Genomic DNA, 18,355 nt, shown 5'->3' with positions numbered 1-18,355 from the left:
AATGAAAAGCTTAGATCAGGGGTTCCCAAAGTGTTGCTTGCCTTATTGCGCACCAGGGCGCCGTGGAAAAGCAAGGGGCCGAGCGCCGTGAGTCGAGCCTCCATCATTAATATAAATATTATAAAATAAAATAATTATAATATAAACCCATCAAGCCCCATAAGCTGTAACCAGTGAGCGAGACACAATAGAATAACAATAGATTTCCAAATCTTCGATTGAAGGATTAATTATGTAAAGCAGGTAGATGATTAAATATTTGTTGATTATTTTTACCTGCTTAACCTGCATTAGTGTTTATTTAAATTATATCTCTTTAGTAGAGTTACAACTCAAATCACAGCCCACAGTAAGGTGTTTAAAGTTGTAACTGTGCCACAGGCTGGATAAGAGTGGGAACCCTTGGCTTAGATCTATTTTTTTTTGGGTAGCGAGTAGCGACTTAGCGAGATTAGTCATTAGAATTTATTGTGCAAAGTGCAAACTGCAAACTGCAAGGTGCAACTTGCAACTTGCAACATAAAGCACTGGCAATTGGCAAAACTATTTGTGGCTCATTGCCAAACAAACAAAAAAAAAATATTGTGACAGACGGATGTTGTTCTACGTTCATTCACAGATGTCTATGATCAGAAATTCTTTTCCGTCTTTCTTCGTATACCGTATCGGAGGTTAGAAAAATGGTTAGTAGAAATTCTCGAAAAATAATTGATATCTTCCAACAAAACATGTTTTTCTTTGTAAAATTAAGGAGAATATATATTACGTGTATAACATAATCGTTGTGATGCAGAAATATTCGAAAGTTTAGTTGTGACACAAGCATGGTTATCCGTGGCTGCATACATGTGGCTTTACAAGTAATATTTTTTTCAGACTCGCAAACGCCGTAACGGAGGACGAGCCAAGCACGGCCGTGGCCATGTGAAGGCTGTGAGATGCACGAACTGCGCTCGTTGTGTGCCTAAAGACAAGGCCATCAAAAAGTTTGTGATCAGAAACATCGTCGAAGCGGCTGCCGTGAGGGACATCAACGAAGCCTCCGTGTATGCTTGTGAGTTTTACTATAATACCTCTTATTTTTTCAAGCTTTGAGCTCACAGTAATACTTTATTTATGATGCTCATTGAAATATAGGTTATGAATGTTTGTGTAAACCACAAGTGAAAACTATGCTACATCAATCAACACTTCTACATAAAGGGCATGAAAACTTCAGATAAATCTTCAAGAAGCTCTTAATTTTTTCAATTTTAACTTATCTATTACTATTATTTACTTTTCTCCCATGTGAAAGTGTTCCAAACTCCTTTTCAAAGACCGTGGCTGGTCTAAGGATTTTTTACTTGTAACAGCAGATATGGTTAAAGACTTGACTGTATAGAACCAGAATGTAAACATTACATTTTCTTGTTTTCAGCATTCCAGCTTCCCAAGCTCTATGCGAAGTTGCACTACTGCGTGTCATGCGCTATCCACAGCAAAGTGGTGCGCAACAGGTCTAAGAAGGACAGACGCATCCGTACACCACCCAAGAGTACATACGCCAGGGACAACACTCGGCCCCAGAATGTGCAGAGGAAGTAAATTTTAATAAAATAAGTTAAAAACCATTTTCTTGTTTTCTTTAGATCCTTTCATGACTATAATTCAAAGTATTTTGAATAAAATATGTAAATATTAACTGATTCAATGCGGCGCGCATTTTTTAAAACTTTCAGTAGTGGCACTGGCTCGTGACACGATAGAAGTAGATGACACGGCCACCGTGTCACGCGCAAATTTAGAGGATGCGGATGAGGAATGGGATGATAGGAAATTATAAATACTAGCGGACCCAACCCAAAAGCCTTTGTTCTGTCTATACATAACTAGGTACATACATTTCACAAAAAATAATTAAAAGGGCATTTTCCAGTGGACTAAACTCAACCATTCTCAAAACACACGCAATAAAGAATCATCAAAATCGGTCCAGCATTAAGAGGATACCACAGCGGCTAGAGAAATGAAAAAAAAGTACGTGTAATATCTATAGCTGTCTCCCTTACCTCAAGCCTATACCGCAGAACGCGATAGAGACAACTGCAGAAAATCCAGAAAATCAACGATTTGTTGTCCCCTGATTCCTTCTCCAAAACTTAACCGATTTAAGTACTTTTTTCATTAAAGATTAAAAAAAGGCTTGAGCTGTGTTCCTATGTTTTGCTTTTTTTGTATAATCTATCCAAATCTGTTTTCTGGACGTTTGAACACAGTGGAAAATCTGGCCATTTTTTTGGGTTTTTGAACGTTCATATCTTATTTAATAATTAAATTATGAAAAAAAAGAAAACATAGGGACATTGTATTAGTGGCCGTAGATATTCAGGAAAAAAATTATAACTCTACTAGCATTATCCAGGGAGGAAACAGGGGACAACGTTTGTATGGAAAAAATGGCGGTGTGGAATCCTCTTAAGGAGTTCAGTGACATATACACAATACACGCACACAAAAAAAGATTAGTGAATGATACAATTCTCGCGCTCTGGCGTGTGCGTTGCCATGATTGTATACGCGACGCGCAAGCGCAGTGAAATTCCTCTTAAATTTTGAGGAAGCTATAGCGGAAGGGGATTTTTTTTTTTATTTATGAGGATGCGGTAACGGTTGAGGAACCCAAAATATTGCGGAACTTCCGCATTATGAGGAAGCGGAAGAGGAATCCTTAGCAACCCTATGCTAGTAAACAGTCAATACTTAGGACTTGTCTAAACACACTAGGCCGAAGTTACGCGGCGTAAATTCCGCATGATTACGCCCGCAATGTATTTTAAATTACCATCGGTAATTTAAAATACATTGCGGGCGTAATCATGCGGAATTTACGCCGAGTAACTTCGGCCTAGTGTTTTTTTTTAATTAAATAAAATAAGGGGGCAAACGAGCAAACGGGTCACCTGAGGGAAAGCAACTACCGTCGCCCATGGACACTCGCAACATCAGAAGAGCTGCAGGTGCGTTGCCGGCCTTTTAAGAGGGAATACGCTCTTTTCTTGAAGGTTTGCAGGTCGTATCGGTCCGGAAATACTGCTGGTGACAGTTCATTCCAGAGTTTTACAGTGCGCGGCAGAAAGTTACGCGAAAAACGCACTGTGGAAGACTGCCACTCATCAAGGTGATGAGGATGGTATGTTTTTCGCGTGGGACGATAGCGAAAAGTTGCAGGTGGTATGATTCCGAACAATTCCTCAGAGCACTCCCCGTGATACAACCGATAGAGGATGCAGAGTGAAGCTACATCTCGGCGTAATTCCAGGGGGTCCAAGCTGTTTGAAACACTATGGCAGTCAACAATTCAAGCAGCCCTTCGTTGGATACGATCCAGAGGGAGCAGTTGGTATTTTGGCGCCCCTGCCCAGAGATGAGAACAATATTCCATATGAGGCCGAACCTGCGCCTTGTAGAGTTGTAGGCGTTGGTCCGGACTGAAGTACTGTCTCGCTCTGTTAAGAACACCAAGGTTCTTCGAGGCTAATTTGGCCTTACCCTCAAGATGATATCGGAACTGGACTTCGCTCGATATGTTGACGCCAAGTATCTCAATGCTAGGGGAGATGGTTAAAGATGTGCCCTCGAAACGAGGATAAACGAGGACGTGTTTAGACGACTAAATAATAAAAAGCTTAAATATTATTTATCTACAATCACACTGATAGCTCTGCAAATGTTTGTGAGGCCATCTGCTGATGCCTGATCAAGTGATCAGTGATATAAAATGATACATATGATTAGGATCCTCCGTCTGGCTCTTGATGCATCAGTGTCTAGAGGCAATGTAGTTTAAAGTCTGCTGGTAGTTGACTAAATAATGTAAGCCTAGTATTACAAGCACATGACCAAAGAAAAAAAACAAGTTTCTCATAAAAAGTCTATTTAAATCATTCTACATAACAGAATTAGTCTTAACTAAATTTATTACAAAACCTATGAGAACTTCATAGAAAGATGCTACCTACGTCAGATGGTTTCCTTGTGAAAAACATCCAGCCATTCTTGGCAAAAGTATAATGCTAAGGCAGCAACATGAAATCTTAAAATCTGGGTCTTAGGTTGGGTTGCACCAGATGCGTGGTTAAAGCTATTTTTATAGTTAAATATGGCGTCCATTAGCTTTAACTTTAACCGGAAAAATTCACCAAAGATTTGACATTTTGCACTGAAGTTAAAGTTAGTTGGTGCAACCCAGTCTAAAGTCAAAATGTCATATCCCACCCAAATAATGAAAGCGTTATGGCTAAGAGCCCTCATTAATATTAAACGTGAGAAATACAATATCCACACTAATATTATAAATGCGAAAGTGTGTCTGTCTGTCTGTTACCTCTTCACGCTCGAACCGCTGAACCGATTTTGCTGAAATTTGGCATGGAGATACTTTGAGTCCCGAGAAAGGACATAGGATAGTTTTTATCCCGGAAAAATGTACGGTTCCCGCTCGATAAACGAATTTTGGCGCAACGGAGTTGCGGGTGTCATCTAGTTATGTAAATATTGAGTATACTAGTAATCTGTGGTGCAACCCAAGCTAAATGACCGGTTAATAGTTGTAAAGTGTTTTGTAGTACAAATAATTTAAACATAAACACCTCTAGCGCAGTGTTGCTATTGTGTACTTTTGTCAATATACGGAATTTAAAATTAGAATAAAGAGACAATTCCTTGAATTAAAGGCAGACTTATAATATTAGTAATTATATTTAGTTTACAAGCTTTAGTCACTTTACTTTTATATTTCCACTTTCGTATAGGATGAGTACATGACTTATAACATTTACTATTCTACATTAAAATTAAAAAAGTTTATAACAATGCACTGAGATATTACTCAAAGTTAGATTTTGTCTCTACTGTCACAAATAAGTAATAACCAATACGGCAAGCAAACAATAATATTAATAAGTTAAGATACATAATTATTTTTTAATTAAGTATTAATATGTAATGAAATACATATTAAGTAATATATGTAGGTATTAGTTACTAGAATTGTCTTGACATGGTGAACTCCTTTTCAATGCTATTTAATATTTCTTGGGCAGTTAAAGTTAGTAATAGTATCCATAATAATTAAAAATTAGTATGTTTTCTATGTTGAAGAATTCAACAAAGCTAGGGATTGAAACCAAAATGGTAACTATGTTTTTTAAAACCACATATACCCATTCCATATCATTTCATCAAACTATTTACTGTAAATAAGGTGCAAAGAGTTTAAAATAATCCATTATGTCTACAAGTTCATTATTACTAGATTTTATAAAAATATCAAGGCCCCTTAGATATTTTGTAGATTGTTTGTGGTAGTTTTCCGATTGGTTTTTCTGCTGAATCTAATGCTTCTTTTAAATTCTTCTCAAATACTTTCTTGGCATCACAAAAGCCTTGTTTTGTTTTGCCAAAGGAATTAGGGCCTGCTGATGTTGGAGTTTCCCTGAAAAAAAAAATTATATCAGTCTTTCCCAAAGTATATATAACTGGACGCTGGACGTGGGCGCTGGAGGTCTAAAGGGTGTGGAACCCAGAAAAAAACGGGGGCGTTGTGTAGTGGCTTGGGGGGGTTATTTATTTCTTCTGGATGCATTTTAAATTGAAACAAGGGGGGCGCTATAACATAATTTGTTCTCAAAGTTGGCAGTAGACAAAATAAGTTTGGGAACCTTTGATTTATATTATAATACACAATCCTACGGGAGGCCTTTGCCCAGCAGTGGGAGAGCATAGGCTAACAAAAAAATACATTGTATAATTATGTACTTGAACCTGGGACTAGTATTTCTGTACCTATTTTCATTTAAATATGCATATGCATATAAATGAAACATAAAATACAAGTCTGAACAAACTAAAGTTATGGACATAACAACCAAGTGACACACTTAAACTCACCTTCCTATATTCCTCATTCTCATCCGAGCCTCCGCAGGCATTTCCTCCTGTTCATCATCTTCATCAGCATTGAACACTGACGCTACAGTCGGTTTGATCGGTGCTTTGTTTAGAGCATTTCCGGATAGAGTCATCTTGATGGGCGCTTTGGGTTTTGAGAAGCCAATGGATATTTTGGTGATTCTCGGTGGTGGTGGCGGTGCAGGTACTTCCTCGTCCGAGTCTTCCCATTCGCGGGAACTCTTTCTCCTATCTATAAATTTGTTCACTAATATTAGCACAAAAAAGCACTGTATAATGTAGCGACCGGTTGACAAAATTGTGACTGAAGAATGTCACATGATCTTTAGGCTTAAGGCCCCCATATACGAGAAGGCCGATCGAATTTGGTCGGACTCATCCCAGCCTGACCGGACCTTGCACATTCTGTTGTGTATACTTACACGATTCCGGTGAAGGCGGCCTGCGATCAGTCTGCTCGATTTTGGGGACCTTTACTGTAGCAATTCACTTACCGTATTCCGAGGACCTATCGCGGTGCCTCGGCCTGTCGGAGTCCCGCGCCCCATAGGGAGACTTCCGTCGCGGAGAGCGGGACCGCGATCTGGAGTGTCGCCGCCTCTCCTTCGACCTCCTAGAATCATCACGCGACGGTCGAGATGACCCTGCCAATGTGAAAACACTGGCAAAGATAAATAACGTATATAAAACTAGTAAAATTCATTCAAGTGATTTTCAAAGCGACGAGTCGCAGTATCTTCTGAAGGGGGGGACATGTTTTTAACATTTGAATACCTTTGTAATCCCGATAGCGGTCACCCATTTTATAGTGCTCTTATTAACTATTTGATATTTTATGCTAACTGTTTTATTTGTAATAAATTTTACAAAGAATGTTGAAATTTGACAATAAATCTGTCGACCATCTTGAATTTTTTTTTGTAAATCAAATCCACAGATTACAAGTCACAAATCACAACACAATCCTAATCACAAAAAAACACTTCTTTTTTTAGCTTGGCAATGAATATTTTCTATAGTCTGTGGCAAACTGTCAACTGTCAAGTGTCATAATATGTTAAATGTCAATTTGTGCTGAAAAAAATTTGAGGTTATTTTTTGGAAAATGTAAGAAATTAATGAATAATAAATATTTGTATATCTAAAATCGTATAATAGATGTAAAGAAATTCATAATAAAAAATACACACGAAACCCACATGTAACCCTGAGGAGATTTTCGTTGAAACTAAATATAGAAAGTATTATACAAATAGAAAAACTTGTATGTAATAAAAAAATATTATATTACCTTAAAAATGATTATAAATACTTCGAGGCAGTTCCTGAAGCTCTTCCATAAGTCGCCATATAAATGCCGGTGCTTATCAGATTCTAGTGTTTCCGTATTGAAAGAAAAACTTAAAAGTGGACCCAGCCTGAAAGATTTTCTAAGTGAATCGGTTGGCGCACCAGAAGTCATCACGCATGCACCACATATACCTTATCTACAGGGCTTTAGAGATACAGTGAAAAGAAAGGTATTTTTTGATGTGTATGGTTGCCAAATGAACTTAAATGATACTGACATTGTCTGGTCTATACTGAAAAAGGAAGGTTTTGAGAAAACTGACATCGAGAACGAAGCAGATATATTTCTAGTGATGACCTGTTCCATTAGGGAGGGAGCTGAGACCAAAATATGGCATCGGCTAGACCACCTCAGAGGGTTTAAGAGAAGACGCGCACTATCACAGAACAGAGATAAGCCGGTAAAAATAGGTATATTAGGATGCATGGCTGAGAGATTAAAAGAAAAGCTGATTGAGAAGGAAAAAGCTGTAGATGTTGGTAGGTTTTAGTACCTTAAGATTATAGTGTAATATTTGTCTAGGAATGTAACTTTTAAGGGTAAATTGGCTTTAAGAGATTGATTGTCTTTCATGGAATTGAGTAAGGATGAGAAAAGGCCCAAAAATAGTACCCTTTGCCCAGGGCCAGACCATGAGCTTAAGGGCCCTGGGCTGAAACTACTTAGGGCTACAACATTTTAACTGTCAGTTTGTAGTACCAACACCTAAATTGTATAATAAACCTTGATCGTAGGATCCTCAGGTATACCAACAAAAAATTAATAAAATTATGAATTACTAGCTGTTGCCCGCGACTTCGTCCGCGTTAGCATAGTAGATCACATCCCAAGTATTATTTATTGTACAAAATATATTCAATGTACAGAATTGACTTTCCTACGATTTTATCTATACTAATATTATAATTCTGCAGAGTTTGTTAGTTTGTTTGTTTGAACGCGCTAATCTCAGGAACTACTGGTCCGATTTGAAAAAATCTTTCAGTGTTAGATAGCCCATTTATTGAGGAATGCTATAGGCTATATTTTATCATGCTAAGACTAATAGACATGAAGAAATAGAGGAAAATGTGGAAAAAATGGGGGAAATTATTTGAAAGGGCTTATTTCAACCCACTAATCTCAGGAACTACTGGTCCGATTTGAAAAATTCTTTCAGTATTAGATAGCCCATTGATCGAGGAAGGCTATATGCTATATTTTATCACGCTAAGATTTTTTTTATGATAATAGGAGCGAAGAAATAGTGGAAAATGTGGAAAAAACGGGGGAAATTATATGAAAGGGCTTATTTGAACGCGCTAATCTCAGGAACTACTGGTCCGATTTGAAAAATTCTTTCAGTGTTAGATAGCCTATTTATCGAGGAAGGCCATAAGCTATATTTTATTATTCTACAACTAATAGGAGCAAAGAAATAGAGGAAAATGTGGAAAAAACGGGGGAAATTATATGAAAGGGCTTATTTGAACGCGCTAATCTCAGGAACTACTGGTCCGATTTGAAAAACTATTTCAGTGTTAGATATCCCATTTATCGAGAAAGGCTATAGGCTATATTTTTTCCTTTCATATAATTTCCTCTGTTTTTTTTCACATTTTCCTCTATTTATTCAGTACTGTTAGTCTTAGCGTAGTAAAATATAGCCAACAAACAAACAAACAAACTCTGCAGAATAATAATATTAGTATAGATTTTACATAATTGTCTATTTTTGACTTGACTTAGCTGGGTGGCGGAGGCCCTTGAACTCATGGGGCCCTGGGCTTAAGCCCAAATAGCCATATGGTAGATCTGGCCCTGCATTTGCCACACTTATTTAAACATAGCATTTTAACTTTACAGTTGCTGGACCAGACAGCTATAGGGACCTGCCTCGTCTGCTAGCATTGACAGAGAATGGACAGACTGCTGTTAATGTTTTACTGTCCTTAGATGAGACATATGCTGATGTGGTGCCTGTTAGACTAAATAAGGATAGTGTTTCTGCCTTTATGTAAGTTGTTCATGCAAACAGATAGGCCAAATTGATAACTTTTTTGGATTCTTACACAAGTATTGTAAGTCTACAACACCACACAATATAGTACTTTAATTGCTTGTCCATATTAGTTCAAGTCCCCCAATATATCTTTTATTTCATTGTATTCAAAAGCAGTTATAGAGACTTCAAAAACAACTTTTTATTCTAACCTTTTCAAAATCCGTAATTTTTAAATTGTAAGAAGTAGAAAGAATAACAGGATAACCAGTATATATAACTTTTTAGCTCAATAATGCGAGGGTGTGACAATATGTGTACGTACTGTATAGTACCATTCACAAGGGGCCGAGAGAGATCCAGGCCAATTGACTCTATAGTAGATGAGGTCAAACATCTGAGAGATCAGGGTGTTAAGGAGGTTACGCTACTGGGACAGAATGTGAACAGTTACAGAGATGTGAGCCAACAAACAGAGAAATATGATACCAAGTTGGTTGATGGTAAGGTTCTTTTATTATGTTACAGTTTAACCATGTTGGTTATAGCCACAGACATAGATCAAGGTAGATACCGCGTGTTGCTCCATTTGTATGAAAACGAGTTTGCCACTTTTCTATAGCTACTGTGACATTTCGATGATAAGAAAAGTGCCCGTTATCTAGGCCAACGTTTCTATTTGAATTTCTACAGCTCAATACGGCACTTTAAAGGGGGTATTACATTATCATTTATATTGGATGATCATATATAGGATCCAACATATATGATCATTTGATCATATCTGCATATTACATTATCATATTTCATTGATCCTATTTTACGTCATATGTGGTTTCAATAGCCAATGGAGAGCGCTAACGCTGACAGGTATTGACGTCAGGGTTACTAGATCTCAGAGCATTCGATTTGTCAAAAGACATCGTCATTTTTAATATGGCTTGTTTTTTGTTAGTTCAGCAAGATTATCCAAGTATATAATTAGAAAAATAATTACATAACATTATTTGAAACATATTAATGAACAAGAAATTAAAAACTCTTTTTTATATTAAATAACTGGCAACACCTATTTCTATGACCGTATTGGATCCAATCTCTCAGCAAATGTCAAAAATCTATGATCAAGGAAGAAATGAATCATATGTCTATATTACATTATCCACTATAATTGACTCAATGATCTCGGATCCAATATATATGATAATCTAATACCCCCCTTAGGCATTTAGGCATTTTCAAAATTTCGATTGACGTCCGATTCCGATAGCAGACTAAAAAACAGACTTTCGAAAGACGAGCATTGCTCGTCGTTTGGGAGCGCGATATGGCACGCGAAGTACATTATTCATGCGGTATCTATTATGATCTATGTCTGTGGTTATAGCGAAATCAGTCTTTTATACCTATTATTCTTGGGAATATAATATTATGTATGTTATGTAATGTTTGCACCATATTAAACAATACTTTATAGCATTTCCTATTGCTAAACACTGAATTAAGATTGATTGAATATTGAATATTATAAGACTTTATTTAATTAAGTTAAAGATAACTTAAATAAATACTCTTCCTAAGATCCTTATTTTATACAGTCGCATGCTTCTAATGCCAAATACTAAAAGCAAGTTACTAATATAATTTCAGGCTTCAAAACGGTGTACAAAAGTAAGAAGGGTGGTCTAAGATTCGCCGACTTGCTGGACAAGGTGTCCGCTGTGGACCCTGAGATGAGGATCCGCTTCACGGCTGCACATCCTAAAGACTTCCCTGATGAGGTATATATACTACGAATAATAAAAACTAAGGAAACGTCACTCCCATACTAATACCGTTTTAAATTTGGATCCTTTCGAACTGTCATGTAACATCAGCCTGATACCGCTGAAGGCCACGTAAATATTGCAAATGTATTGAAATGTGTACAAGGTGACAAATTATTGAAAATGGATTATAGTTTTTTTATTGAATCTTAGATACTATTAGACAATGCTTACACGGCCAGTCTGAGATCAGCTGAGTCCCAGAGACAAGAGTTGAAAAAAAAAGATAGTCAATATTTTTTTACAAATTAAACATAATAGTCCTAATGTCGTTGAAACTAAGGTCGAATTTCGACCATTGGGCGATCTCTAGTAAGATTTAATTTTAACCGACTTTCAAAAAGAAGGGGAACAGTTTTTGAAGATCCAAGACCTCTCCTCTCGCCCTTTTGTAACACATAACATGTAGATGTACTATTAGAGAAGTTAATTCATAGACAGATGACGGACAAACTTAATTTGGTCGCGTTACGTCAAACCCAGCCGACGGATGACGACTTACATTGAGTTGAAATAAACTGCCTAGGAATCAATTTCTTCAATGGTATATTGTAATTTGTAAAGTATCACAATATTCCTGAAGAGTGATTTTTGTGGGGAAATGCACTTACGCATTCCTGTAGCTCTACCATGAGTTTAAAGCTATAGTATTTATCGATACTTGATACCGACTACGTAAATATTTAGTATGGCGATTTTAGTTCCGCAAGTAACCGGTAGAGGCGCTGTAAAGTTTGCCATACTAAAAATTTACGGTAGTCGGTATCGAGTATCGAAAAATACTTTAGCTTTAAACTCATGGTAGAGCTACTGACCCCTAATTACGTTACGTAATACGTCTTGTACTCCCTTGTCAGGTGCTCGAAGTGATCTCGTCCCGTCCCAACGTGTGCAAACTACTCCACCTGCCGGCTCAGTCGGGCTCCAGCGCGGTGCTGGAGCGCATGCGGCGCGGACACACGCGGGAGGCCTACCAGAGGCTCGTGGATAGAGTGAGGGAGTTGGTGCCAGGAGGTAGGATACTTTGTTATTAATTATTATAATTAATTATATTGTTACGTGCTAGGGTTCGAAGGATTTGGAGATAGAGACCTGCTGACTCTCTTGAAGACTTTATTCTCGACACAAAGCACTATGTCCAAACTCTAAGCACTACTCACTAGGTCCAAACACTTAAGCGCTATCACTGTCCTAGGTCGTATCCAAGTCGTAGGTTCCACTACAATCACTTTTTGATCACTTGTTTCTCACTTCGAAGTCGCCTTGATGATAGCTCGTATCGAACTGAATAACCGGCCCGTCTGCCTGCGACTATTTATACGGCCGAGACGATTCTGGAAAGTTCCGTTCTAGATCGTACCTAATTCGCGTAAACAAGTGTGGAATGTTTCTAGAAAATAGGCGCATATTGTAATAGTACACCTAACGTCATATAGTATCGAGTAGGGAATTAATGTTGTCTGTGTTCCCTCGATAAGTTTCGCTGGTTTGACGCTAGATGGCACTACGTGTCCGTATCCGTAACAGTGTATTAGTCGCGTTCTGTCAAAGCCAGTCGATAGATGAAGACTTACCTACATTAAGTTGACATAAGCAGACCAAATGACGAAGGTCCGTCAACTGCCTATGAATCAATTTCTTCGATGGTATGATAAAACGGCGCCATCCCGCATGACGGCAACAAAAGGCCAACAGATATTCGAAAGACTGTTGAGTAACTAAGGGTCAATTTATAATAGCGCTGAGTCGAAGCGAATTCCCAAAACTGAAGACACAGAGAATTCAACCTTATCTCCAGAGCGTAACGCATACATTACTTCTGCGAGGCCAATCAGCGTTGGACGGGCGAATCCACGCGAATTCGCGCGCCTTTTCATATGCTCAGAAGTAATAAAGTGCGTTAACGCTTTAGATTTGAGGTTGAATTTGTTATGTTCATTAGGCATGATGACTATTTTTTCTTATCGGTAATTGAAAGACACTTAAAAAATAGAAACATCGTTGAAAGAATGACTCTGATAGCTTAAAAATTCACCGAGATATGACAATTCAAATATCTCATAAAAATGACCTGCCCGAAACGCTCCATACAAAGTGCTACGAAAGTATGACGTCAGTCTTTCGTAGTTTGTACGCATAACGCATCGGGAGATAAATTTGTTCGACAGGTATATTAAATATTGCGTTTATGAAAGTGGTTTCATAACAAAAGTTGCTTCTAATTGCATAAGTTATCGAATTGTATACAAATATTAAGAAATTTAATTGAAAAAAAATTCGACTTGAATATCCAACTTTGAAGGCGCATAACAAAAAAAATACAAATGCTATCAAGCTGAAATTTTGGGAACACTTATTTTTTACCGTGATTTCTTTATTTTATTAACAAAATTCGCTAATCTTTGACCTTGTCATCATCCCTATCCGCTTCGATGCTCTTCGACTCTGCGCTAGTATAAATTGACCCTAACCCTTCCTTCTTGTTCCAGTGGGACTCTCGACGGACATGATCTGTGGGTTCTGTGGCGAGACCGACGAAGAATTCGAGGAGACAATGTCCCTGCTCGATCTCGTCAACTATAATGTGGCGTTTCTCTTCCCGTACAGCATGAGAGAGGTATGATTTCTAATACATAAATTATTCGACTATCCATAAGTTTACTAATATTATAAATGCGAAAGTGTGTCTATCTGTCTTTCTGTCTGTCTGTTACCTCTTCACGCCCAAAGTTTTGAACCGATTTTGCTGGGTACAGTATCTGTACTGTAAGTCCCGGGAAAGGACACAGAATACTTTTTATCACGGAAAAATGTACGGTTCCCTCTAATAAATTGGGGGAATCTAGTAATAAATAATTTTATAATTCTTATTATTTTGTTTATTAAAAAAAAATAGTTTTTTTTTTAATTTATTATAAAGTTAGTTCAAAATTTTAAATCTAAAAAATATTTTTAGAGACTTTCGAGCTTATTGCTAACAGTCGCCAATAGATGTCGGTAGCGGTCTACATTTCCATTTGTACTTAACAGTAGATGGCGCTAGTGGTTGGTGATCGGTGCATTTGTTGAAAGTTATAAATTTTATTAATGATACAGTGTTCACAACATTGAAATAAGAGGGCAAACGAGCAAACGGGTCACCTGATGGAAAGCAACTACCGTCGCCCATGGACACTCGCAACATCAGAAGAGCTGCAGGTGCGTTGCCGTCCTGATATCTGTATCAATAATTCACTGTTAACTTAATGCAAACAGACTATGAAAAGATACTCTACAGTACTTTCAAGTTTACCTTTTTAAAAGTCCTCTTTTGCTTACAGAAAACAACAGCGTATCGTCGTTACAAAGACGACGTTCCCGAACACGTGAAAAGGGAACGACATTTCAAAATGGTGGAGCTATACAGAAAGAAATGTACAATACTCAACGAGAAAGAAATTGGGAACACACATCTAGTGTTAGTCGAGGGTACAGTACCCAAAACGGGACAGATAATGGGTCGCAACGAGCTTTATTTGAAGGTGGTTTTTGAACAGACCGAAATACCGTCACAAGAAGGTATGAGGAGTATAAAACCGGGTGATTATGTTGGTGTGAAAATAGTTGCAGCTAGAGCGTCTGTGCTGACTGGAGTGCCGTTGTATCATACAACACTTGCAGAGTTTTACAGGAGGTATGCATGGGCAGACAGACATACAGATGAAGCTAAACTACATTACAGTAGCCTGAGATGAAATGAAAATGTTATGTAGAGGTTATGTTATTGTGTTATAGTATGTAGTTGTAAATAAATAGATTGTTGAAGAAATGTTTTTAATTACATTTTTGGTTTGACCATGTTTGACTTAAATTAGTGACTATTAAAAAGGAGATATTACTATTAGCGATACGTTATGTGTTATAAACCATACTTTTGTATCACTTTTGCTTTTGCTAAAAGATACATGATTTAAATTTCGCATTATATTCATTTCTATTTTCTAATAGGGCGAGAAAAAAATACAAGAAACACTTTAAGTGCTTTATTAGAATGCTCGAAATCAGTACAAAAATACAATAAATATATTTATAATACAAAATTAACATTTAAGACACGCGTGTTTTAATAAAAACGTTTTTAAATTTGTGTTGCTAATGTAATTAGCTTCCAAAACTAAAAAAAAGCTTTAAACTGAACATAAATTTGGTCGCTGTTAAGCATTAGTGTCCTAACCCACATTTTTTTTTGTTGTTAAATTTTGACTGCAGTCTTGTTCTAAATTATATAAAGAACATAACTGCATTCATAACTCAATACGTAATTTTTGTGTGGGTTAGTACACGAATGCTTAACAGCGTCCAATTTTAAGATGTGATTTATATTTCATCCTAAAAACTTAATATATTTTAAAAACTAAAAACAGAATGGCATCTACATTTATAATTAAGTTTGTACTTTTAATATTATTTGTGACAGTCTGTGCTTCTTTAAAAATCGTGGGGTGTTAAAACCAAAACCTGTGCCTCGATTGCCAAGTGTTAAAAAAAATATAAAAAATATAAGTCTATGATCTAGGACCATAGACTTATATTTTTTATAATTTTTTTTAGAACTTGGCAACCAGCGTGCTTCTTTTCCTTAAACTAAACTAGATGCACCAAAACCTTCCTTGTTGGGAAGAACATTAACTCTGCCAGATAAATTGTCTTCCACATGGCCTGACAGACTTGGAGAGGGTCCCTGCGAGCTACCATACACCTTCGTGCTATACCCTGAGTCGTTATGTGACTCCCGATCGGCCTGGCTTTGGGTTTCACTGAGATGGGTGTTGATAGCTAGTGACTGGAGCCTGCTGTGGAGAAAATTATGGTCCGGTCCTTTCCTCATGCTGTGGGCTGGCATCTGCCGATTCGGATACATGGGCGGTCGATTGTCGTATCGAAAGTGCTCGTTTTGGTTCGCGATCTCCACTTCAGTATTCTGGTCGAGATGGTCGCTGTAGCAGTGCGGTATCCGCTCGATCTCCCGTATTATGTGGTCCTGCATCATCGCATTGAAGACGCCCGTTTGGTGGTGGAATATGGGGTTTCTGTTTCTCGCCTGTATCTGTGGCTGGGGTAGCGCGGCTTCGTTGTATTCGTACTGGTTTTGGCAGGGGTACTGTGGTATGGGCAGACCAGTCTCCATTTCCCTGTACGGCATCTGGTGATTGGGATTTATGTGAACATGTTTGTTGGGAATTTCGTGGAAGTACGCGTCTTTCGGGATCATGCGGATGTCGTGTGGATACGGTTGTACTTGTGGGGCGGGCGACTGGGATTTGGTGGACATCGTCTCGAAGTTTGGCAGCGGCAGGGTCTGCAGAAGGTTGGTATTCCTCATGGGACCGGGCTGGTTGGTGGTCCTTATTGGATTGTCCTCCTCGTCGCTGCTCTCCGAGTTATTTCCGTTCTCCTTTGGCGGAGTCTGGAAGTTCTTTCTCGTCGGGAAAGGGATGAGATTGTGCAGACTGAACCGCTTTTGTTTTTGAGGCTTATCTTTGAGCACGGGCGCCGGTCTCTGAGGCTGTTGAGGTACTTTTAATGGACTAGTTTGCGTGGGTGGGTTTTCAGGTACTCTCTGTATAATGACTCTCTCCGGAGACTTGCATCTCTGCTGATGTTCGACCTGAGCTACCAACTCTTGTACAGTCTTCCTAGGTTCTCTGACTACGACACTTTCCTCCCGACTATTCGGCTGCTTGTGAAGCTTGACGTAGCCATCCTGTGATATGTCTAACGATTTAGAATTTCTAGAAGCACCGTCCGACGCATCCGACGCGCCCTCCGACTTTTTTCTTATATCCTCCGCAGTTTTCTGTAGCACCTGACTCTTCCACGAAGGCACATTATGCACGTGATCTCCATTATGTACAGGACCTATGTTTCCTTCTCTCTCCGAGTGCCAACTACTACTACTAGGTAAGGTGGGTGGGTTCGGGGGTGAGGCGTACCTTTCGTTATGAATGATCACCTCGTGTACGGGGGAATGAGAAATTGACGCCTTATTCGAGTGCACGTGAATTTCACTCGTGACGTTCTCCGAGCTGGCTTGACTACAGTTGCTATAGGATAGTGGTCTGGCGCATCTACTGGGCCCGGCGTCCAGTTGGTCGCTACTTTTGGAGCATTTCATGATTCTTCTGGGACTGGGCGGTGGTTTCGTGTCTAGACCTTCCGTACTCTTCGACGTCGCCCTGTACACTTCTTTGGAATCACAGTTCTGACACTCCTCGTGGTCGTTATATCTCCGGAGCCTTTCGTTCATGTGCCAGTCTTCGCCGTTAGCGTCCAAGAGCTCCAAACTTCTCGTTCGCTTTATCGGAGCTATATCCACGGATCCCTTCGGACTGAAGTCCAGCTTTCTAACCCTCTCGGACTGCCTGAATACGACTCCTCTGGTCAGCCACTGCTCCAGGTGTTTGTGCCTCTCCTTGCACAGCGCTCGCTCGGCCGCGACGAACCTCGTCAGCTCCGATATCTGTCCCTGTGTTTTCATCTCTAAATCCGTGACCTTCTGGTCCAATCTCTCGTGGGCTCGATCTATGTGCCTCTTCAAATCCTTCTTGTCTTCATTGAGCTTCTCCTCCATGTGCTTGAAGAACGGAGCGCAGTAGCAGGTGTAGCCCGCGCCGATGGGACCCTTCTTGATATTCCCGGCTAAATCCAAATAGTACTGCTCGCCTTTCTTCAGCGGTTCGGTGGGGAGCGAGCTCAACTTGGGTTTGGGGAAATACTTGGGGTCGGGGTAGTAGTGGCACCCGTACGGGGACCACTGCACCTGGGGCGGGGTTTCGAAGTGGACGTTCTTCTTCTTCTTGTCTTTGCTCTTATCTCGTTTCTTGCCGTCGTCGGGCTCGTCGATCGTCCTGTCCCTACTCTTGTCTCTCTTCTCCTTCTTTTTCTGCTTCGCGACGGGGGTGTTAAGTATGGCGATGATTTCCTCCAGTCCCTTTCTGGTGGCGATGTCTCGGGCGGTTTCCCCCTGGTGGTTCCTCAGGGATTTGTCGCAGCCGGCCTCGAGCAGGATCCGGGTGAGTTTCCTTCTGCCCATGGCGGCTGCTATGTGCAGCGCCGTGTCCCCGTTTTTGTTCTGTTCGGAGACGCGGCACTGCGCCGAGATGAGGATGCGAGTGACGCCGGCGTGCCCGTACCGCGCCGCCGTGTGGAGCGATGTGTCGCCATACTGAAATGGTAATTGGTTTGTCTTAGATAAGGTTTTCCTAG

General features: G+C 39.3%; 4 protein-coding genes across 7 annotated transcripts in view; 2 read left to right on the top strand and 2 right to left on the bottom strand.

The window, feature by feature from the left end:
* The first annotated feature begins 580 nt into the window (after positions 1-580).
* LOC121735228 (40S ribosomal protein S26) lies at positions 581-1,613 on the top strand. The gene is made up of 3 exons (XM_042125977.1): positions 581-683; positions 877-1,054; positions 1,421-1,613. The coding sequence occupies exons 1-3, from the start codon at positions 681-683 to the stop codon at positions 1,585-1,587; spliced, it is 348 nt and encodes a 115-aa protein (XP_041981911.1). The 5' UTR covers positions 581-680; the 3' UTR covers positions 1,588-1,613.
* Positions 1,614-5,245: 3,632 nt separating this feature from the next.
* LOC121735651 (PEST proteolytic signal-containing nuclear protein-like) lies at positions 5,246-6,861 on the bottom strand. Its single transcript, XM_042126552.1, has 4 exons — positions 6,727-6,861; positions 6,447-6,596; positions 5,932-6,184; positions 5,246-5,476 (listed from the first exon to the last, which is right to left on the bottom strand). Exons 1-4 carry the CDS (start codon positions 6,752-6,754, stop codon positions 5,311-5,313), a joined length of 597 nt encoding a protein of 198 aa, XP_041982486.1. The 5' UTR covers positions 6,755-6,861; the 3' UTR covers positions 5,246-5,310.
* A 242-nt stretch (positions 6,862-7,103) lies between these two features.
* Positions 7,104-15,040, top strand: LOC121735650 (CDK5RAP1-like protein). Of its 2 annotated transcripts, none has more exons than XM_042126550.1 (7): positions 7,104-7,782; positions 9,149-9,299; positions 9,573-9,787; positions 10,935-11,069; positions 11,972-12,124; positions 13,600-13,727; positions 14,431-15,040. In XM_042126550.1, the coding sequence occupies exons 1-7, from the start codon at positions 7,251-7,253 to the stop codon at positions 14,842-14,844; spliced, it is 1,728 nt and encodes a 575-aa protein (XP_041982484.1). In that variant the 5' UTR covers positions 7,104-7,250; the 3' UTR covers positions 14,845-15,040. The 2 variants fall into 2 exon arrangements, with proteins under 2 accessions (XP_041982484.1, XP_041982483.1); XM_042126549.1 differs by having other exon boundaries at positions 7,107-7,782; positions 10,935-11,065; positions 11,968-12,124; positions 14,431-15,039.
* A 371-nt stretch (positions 15,041-15,411) lies between these two features.
* The window catches only part of LOC121735648, a 103,884-nt gene continuing 100,940 nt past the window's right edge, over positions 15,412-18,355 (bottom strand). For all 3 annotated transcript variants that reach the window (XM_042126546.1, XM_042126548.1, XM_042126547.1), the window contains one exon: positions 15,412-18,314. In XM_042126546.1, the coding sequence (XP_041982480.1) occupies positions 15,729-18,314 (2,586 nt within the window). In that variant the 3' untranslated portion in view covers positions 15,412-15,728. The remainder of the gene's footprint in view (positions 18,315-18,355) is intronic.

The sequence above is a fragment of the Aricia agestis genome, chromosome 17 (genome assembly GCF_905147365.1).
Source record: "Aricia agestis chromosome 17, ilAriAges1.1, whole genome shotgun sequence".
In the NCBI taxonomy this organism is placed as follows: domain Eukaryota; kingdom Metazoa; phylum Arthropoda; class Insecta; order Lepidoptera; family Lycaenidae; genus Aricia; species Aricia agestis.
The sequence above is the reverse complement of the archived record's forward strand: the minus strand, read 5'-3'. Positions and strand labels throughout refer to the sequence as shown.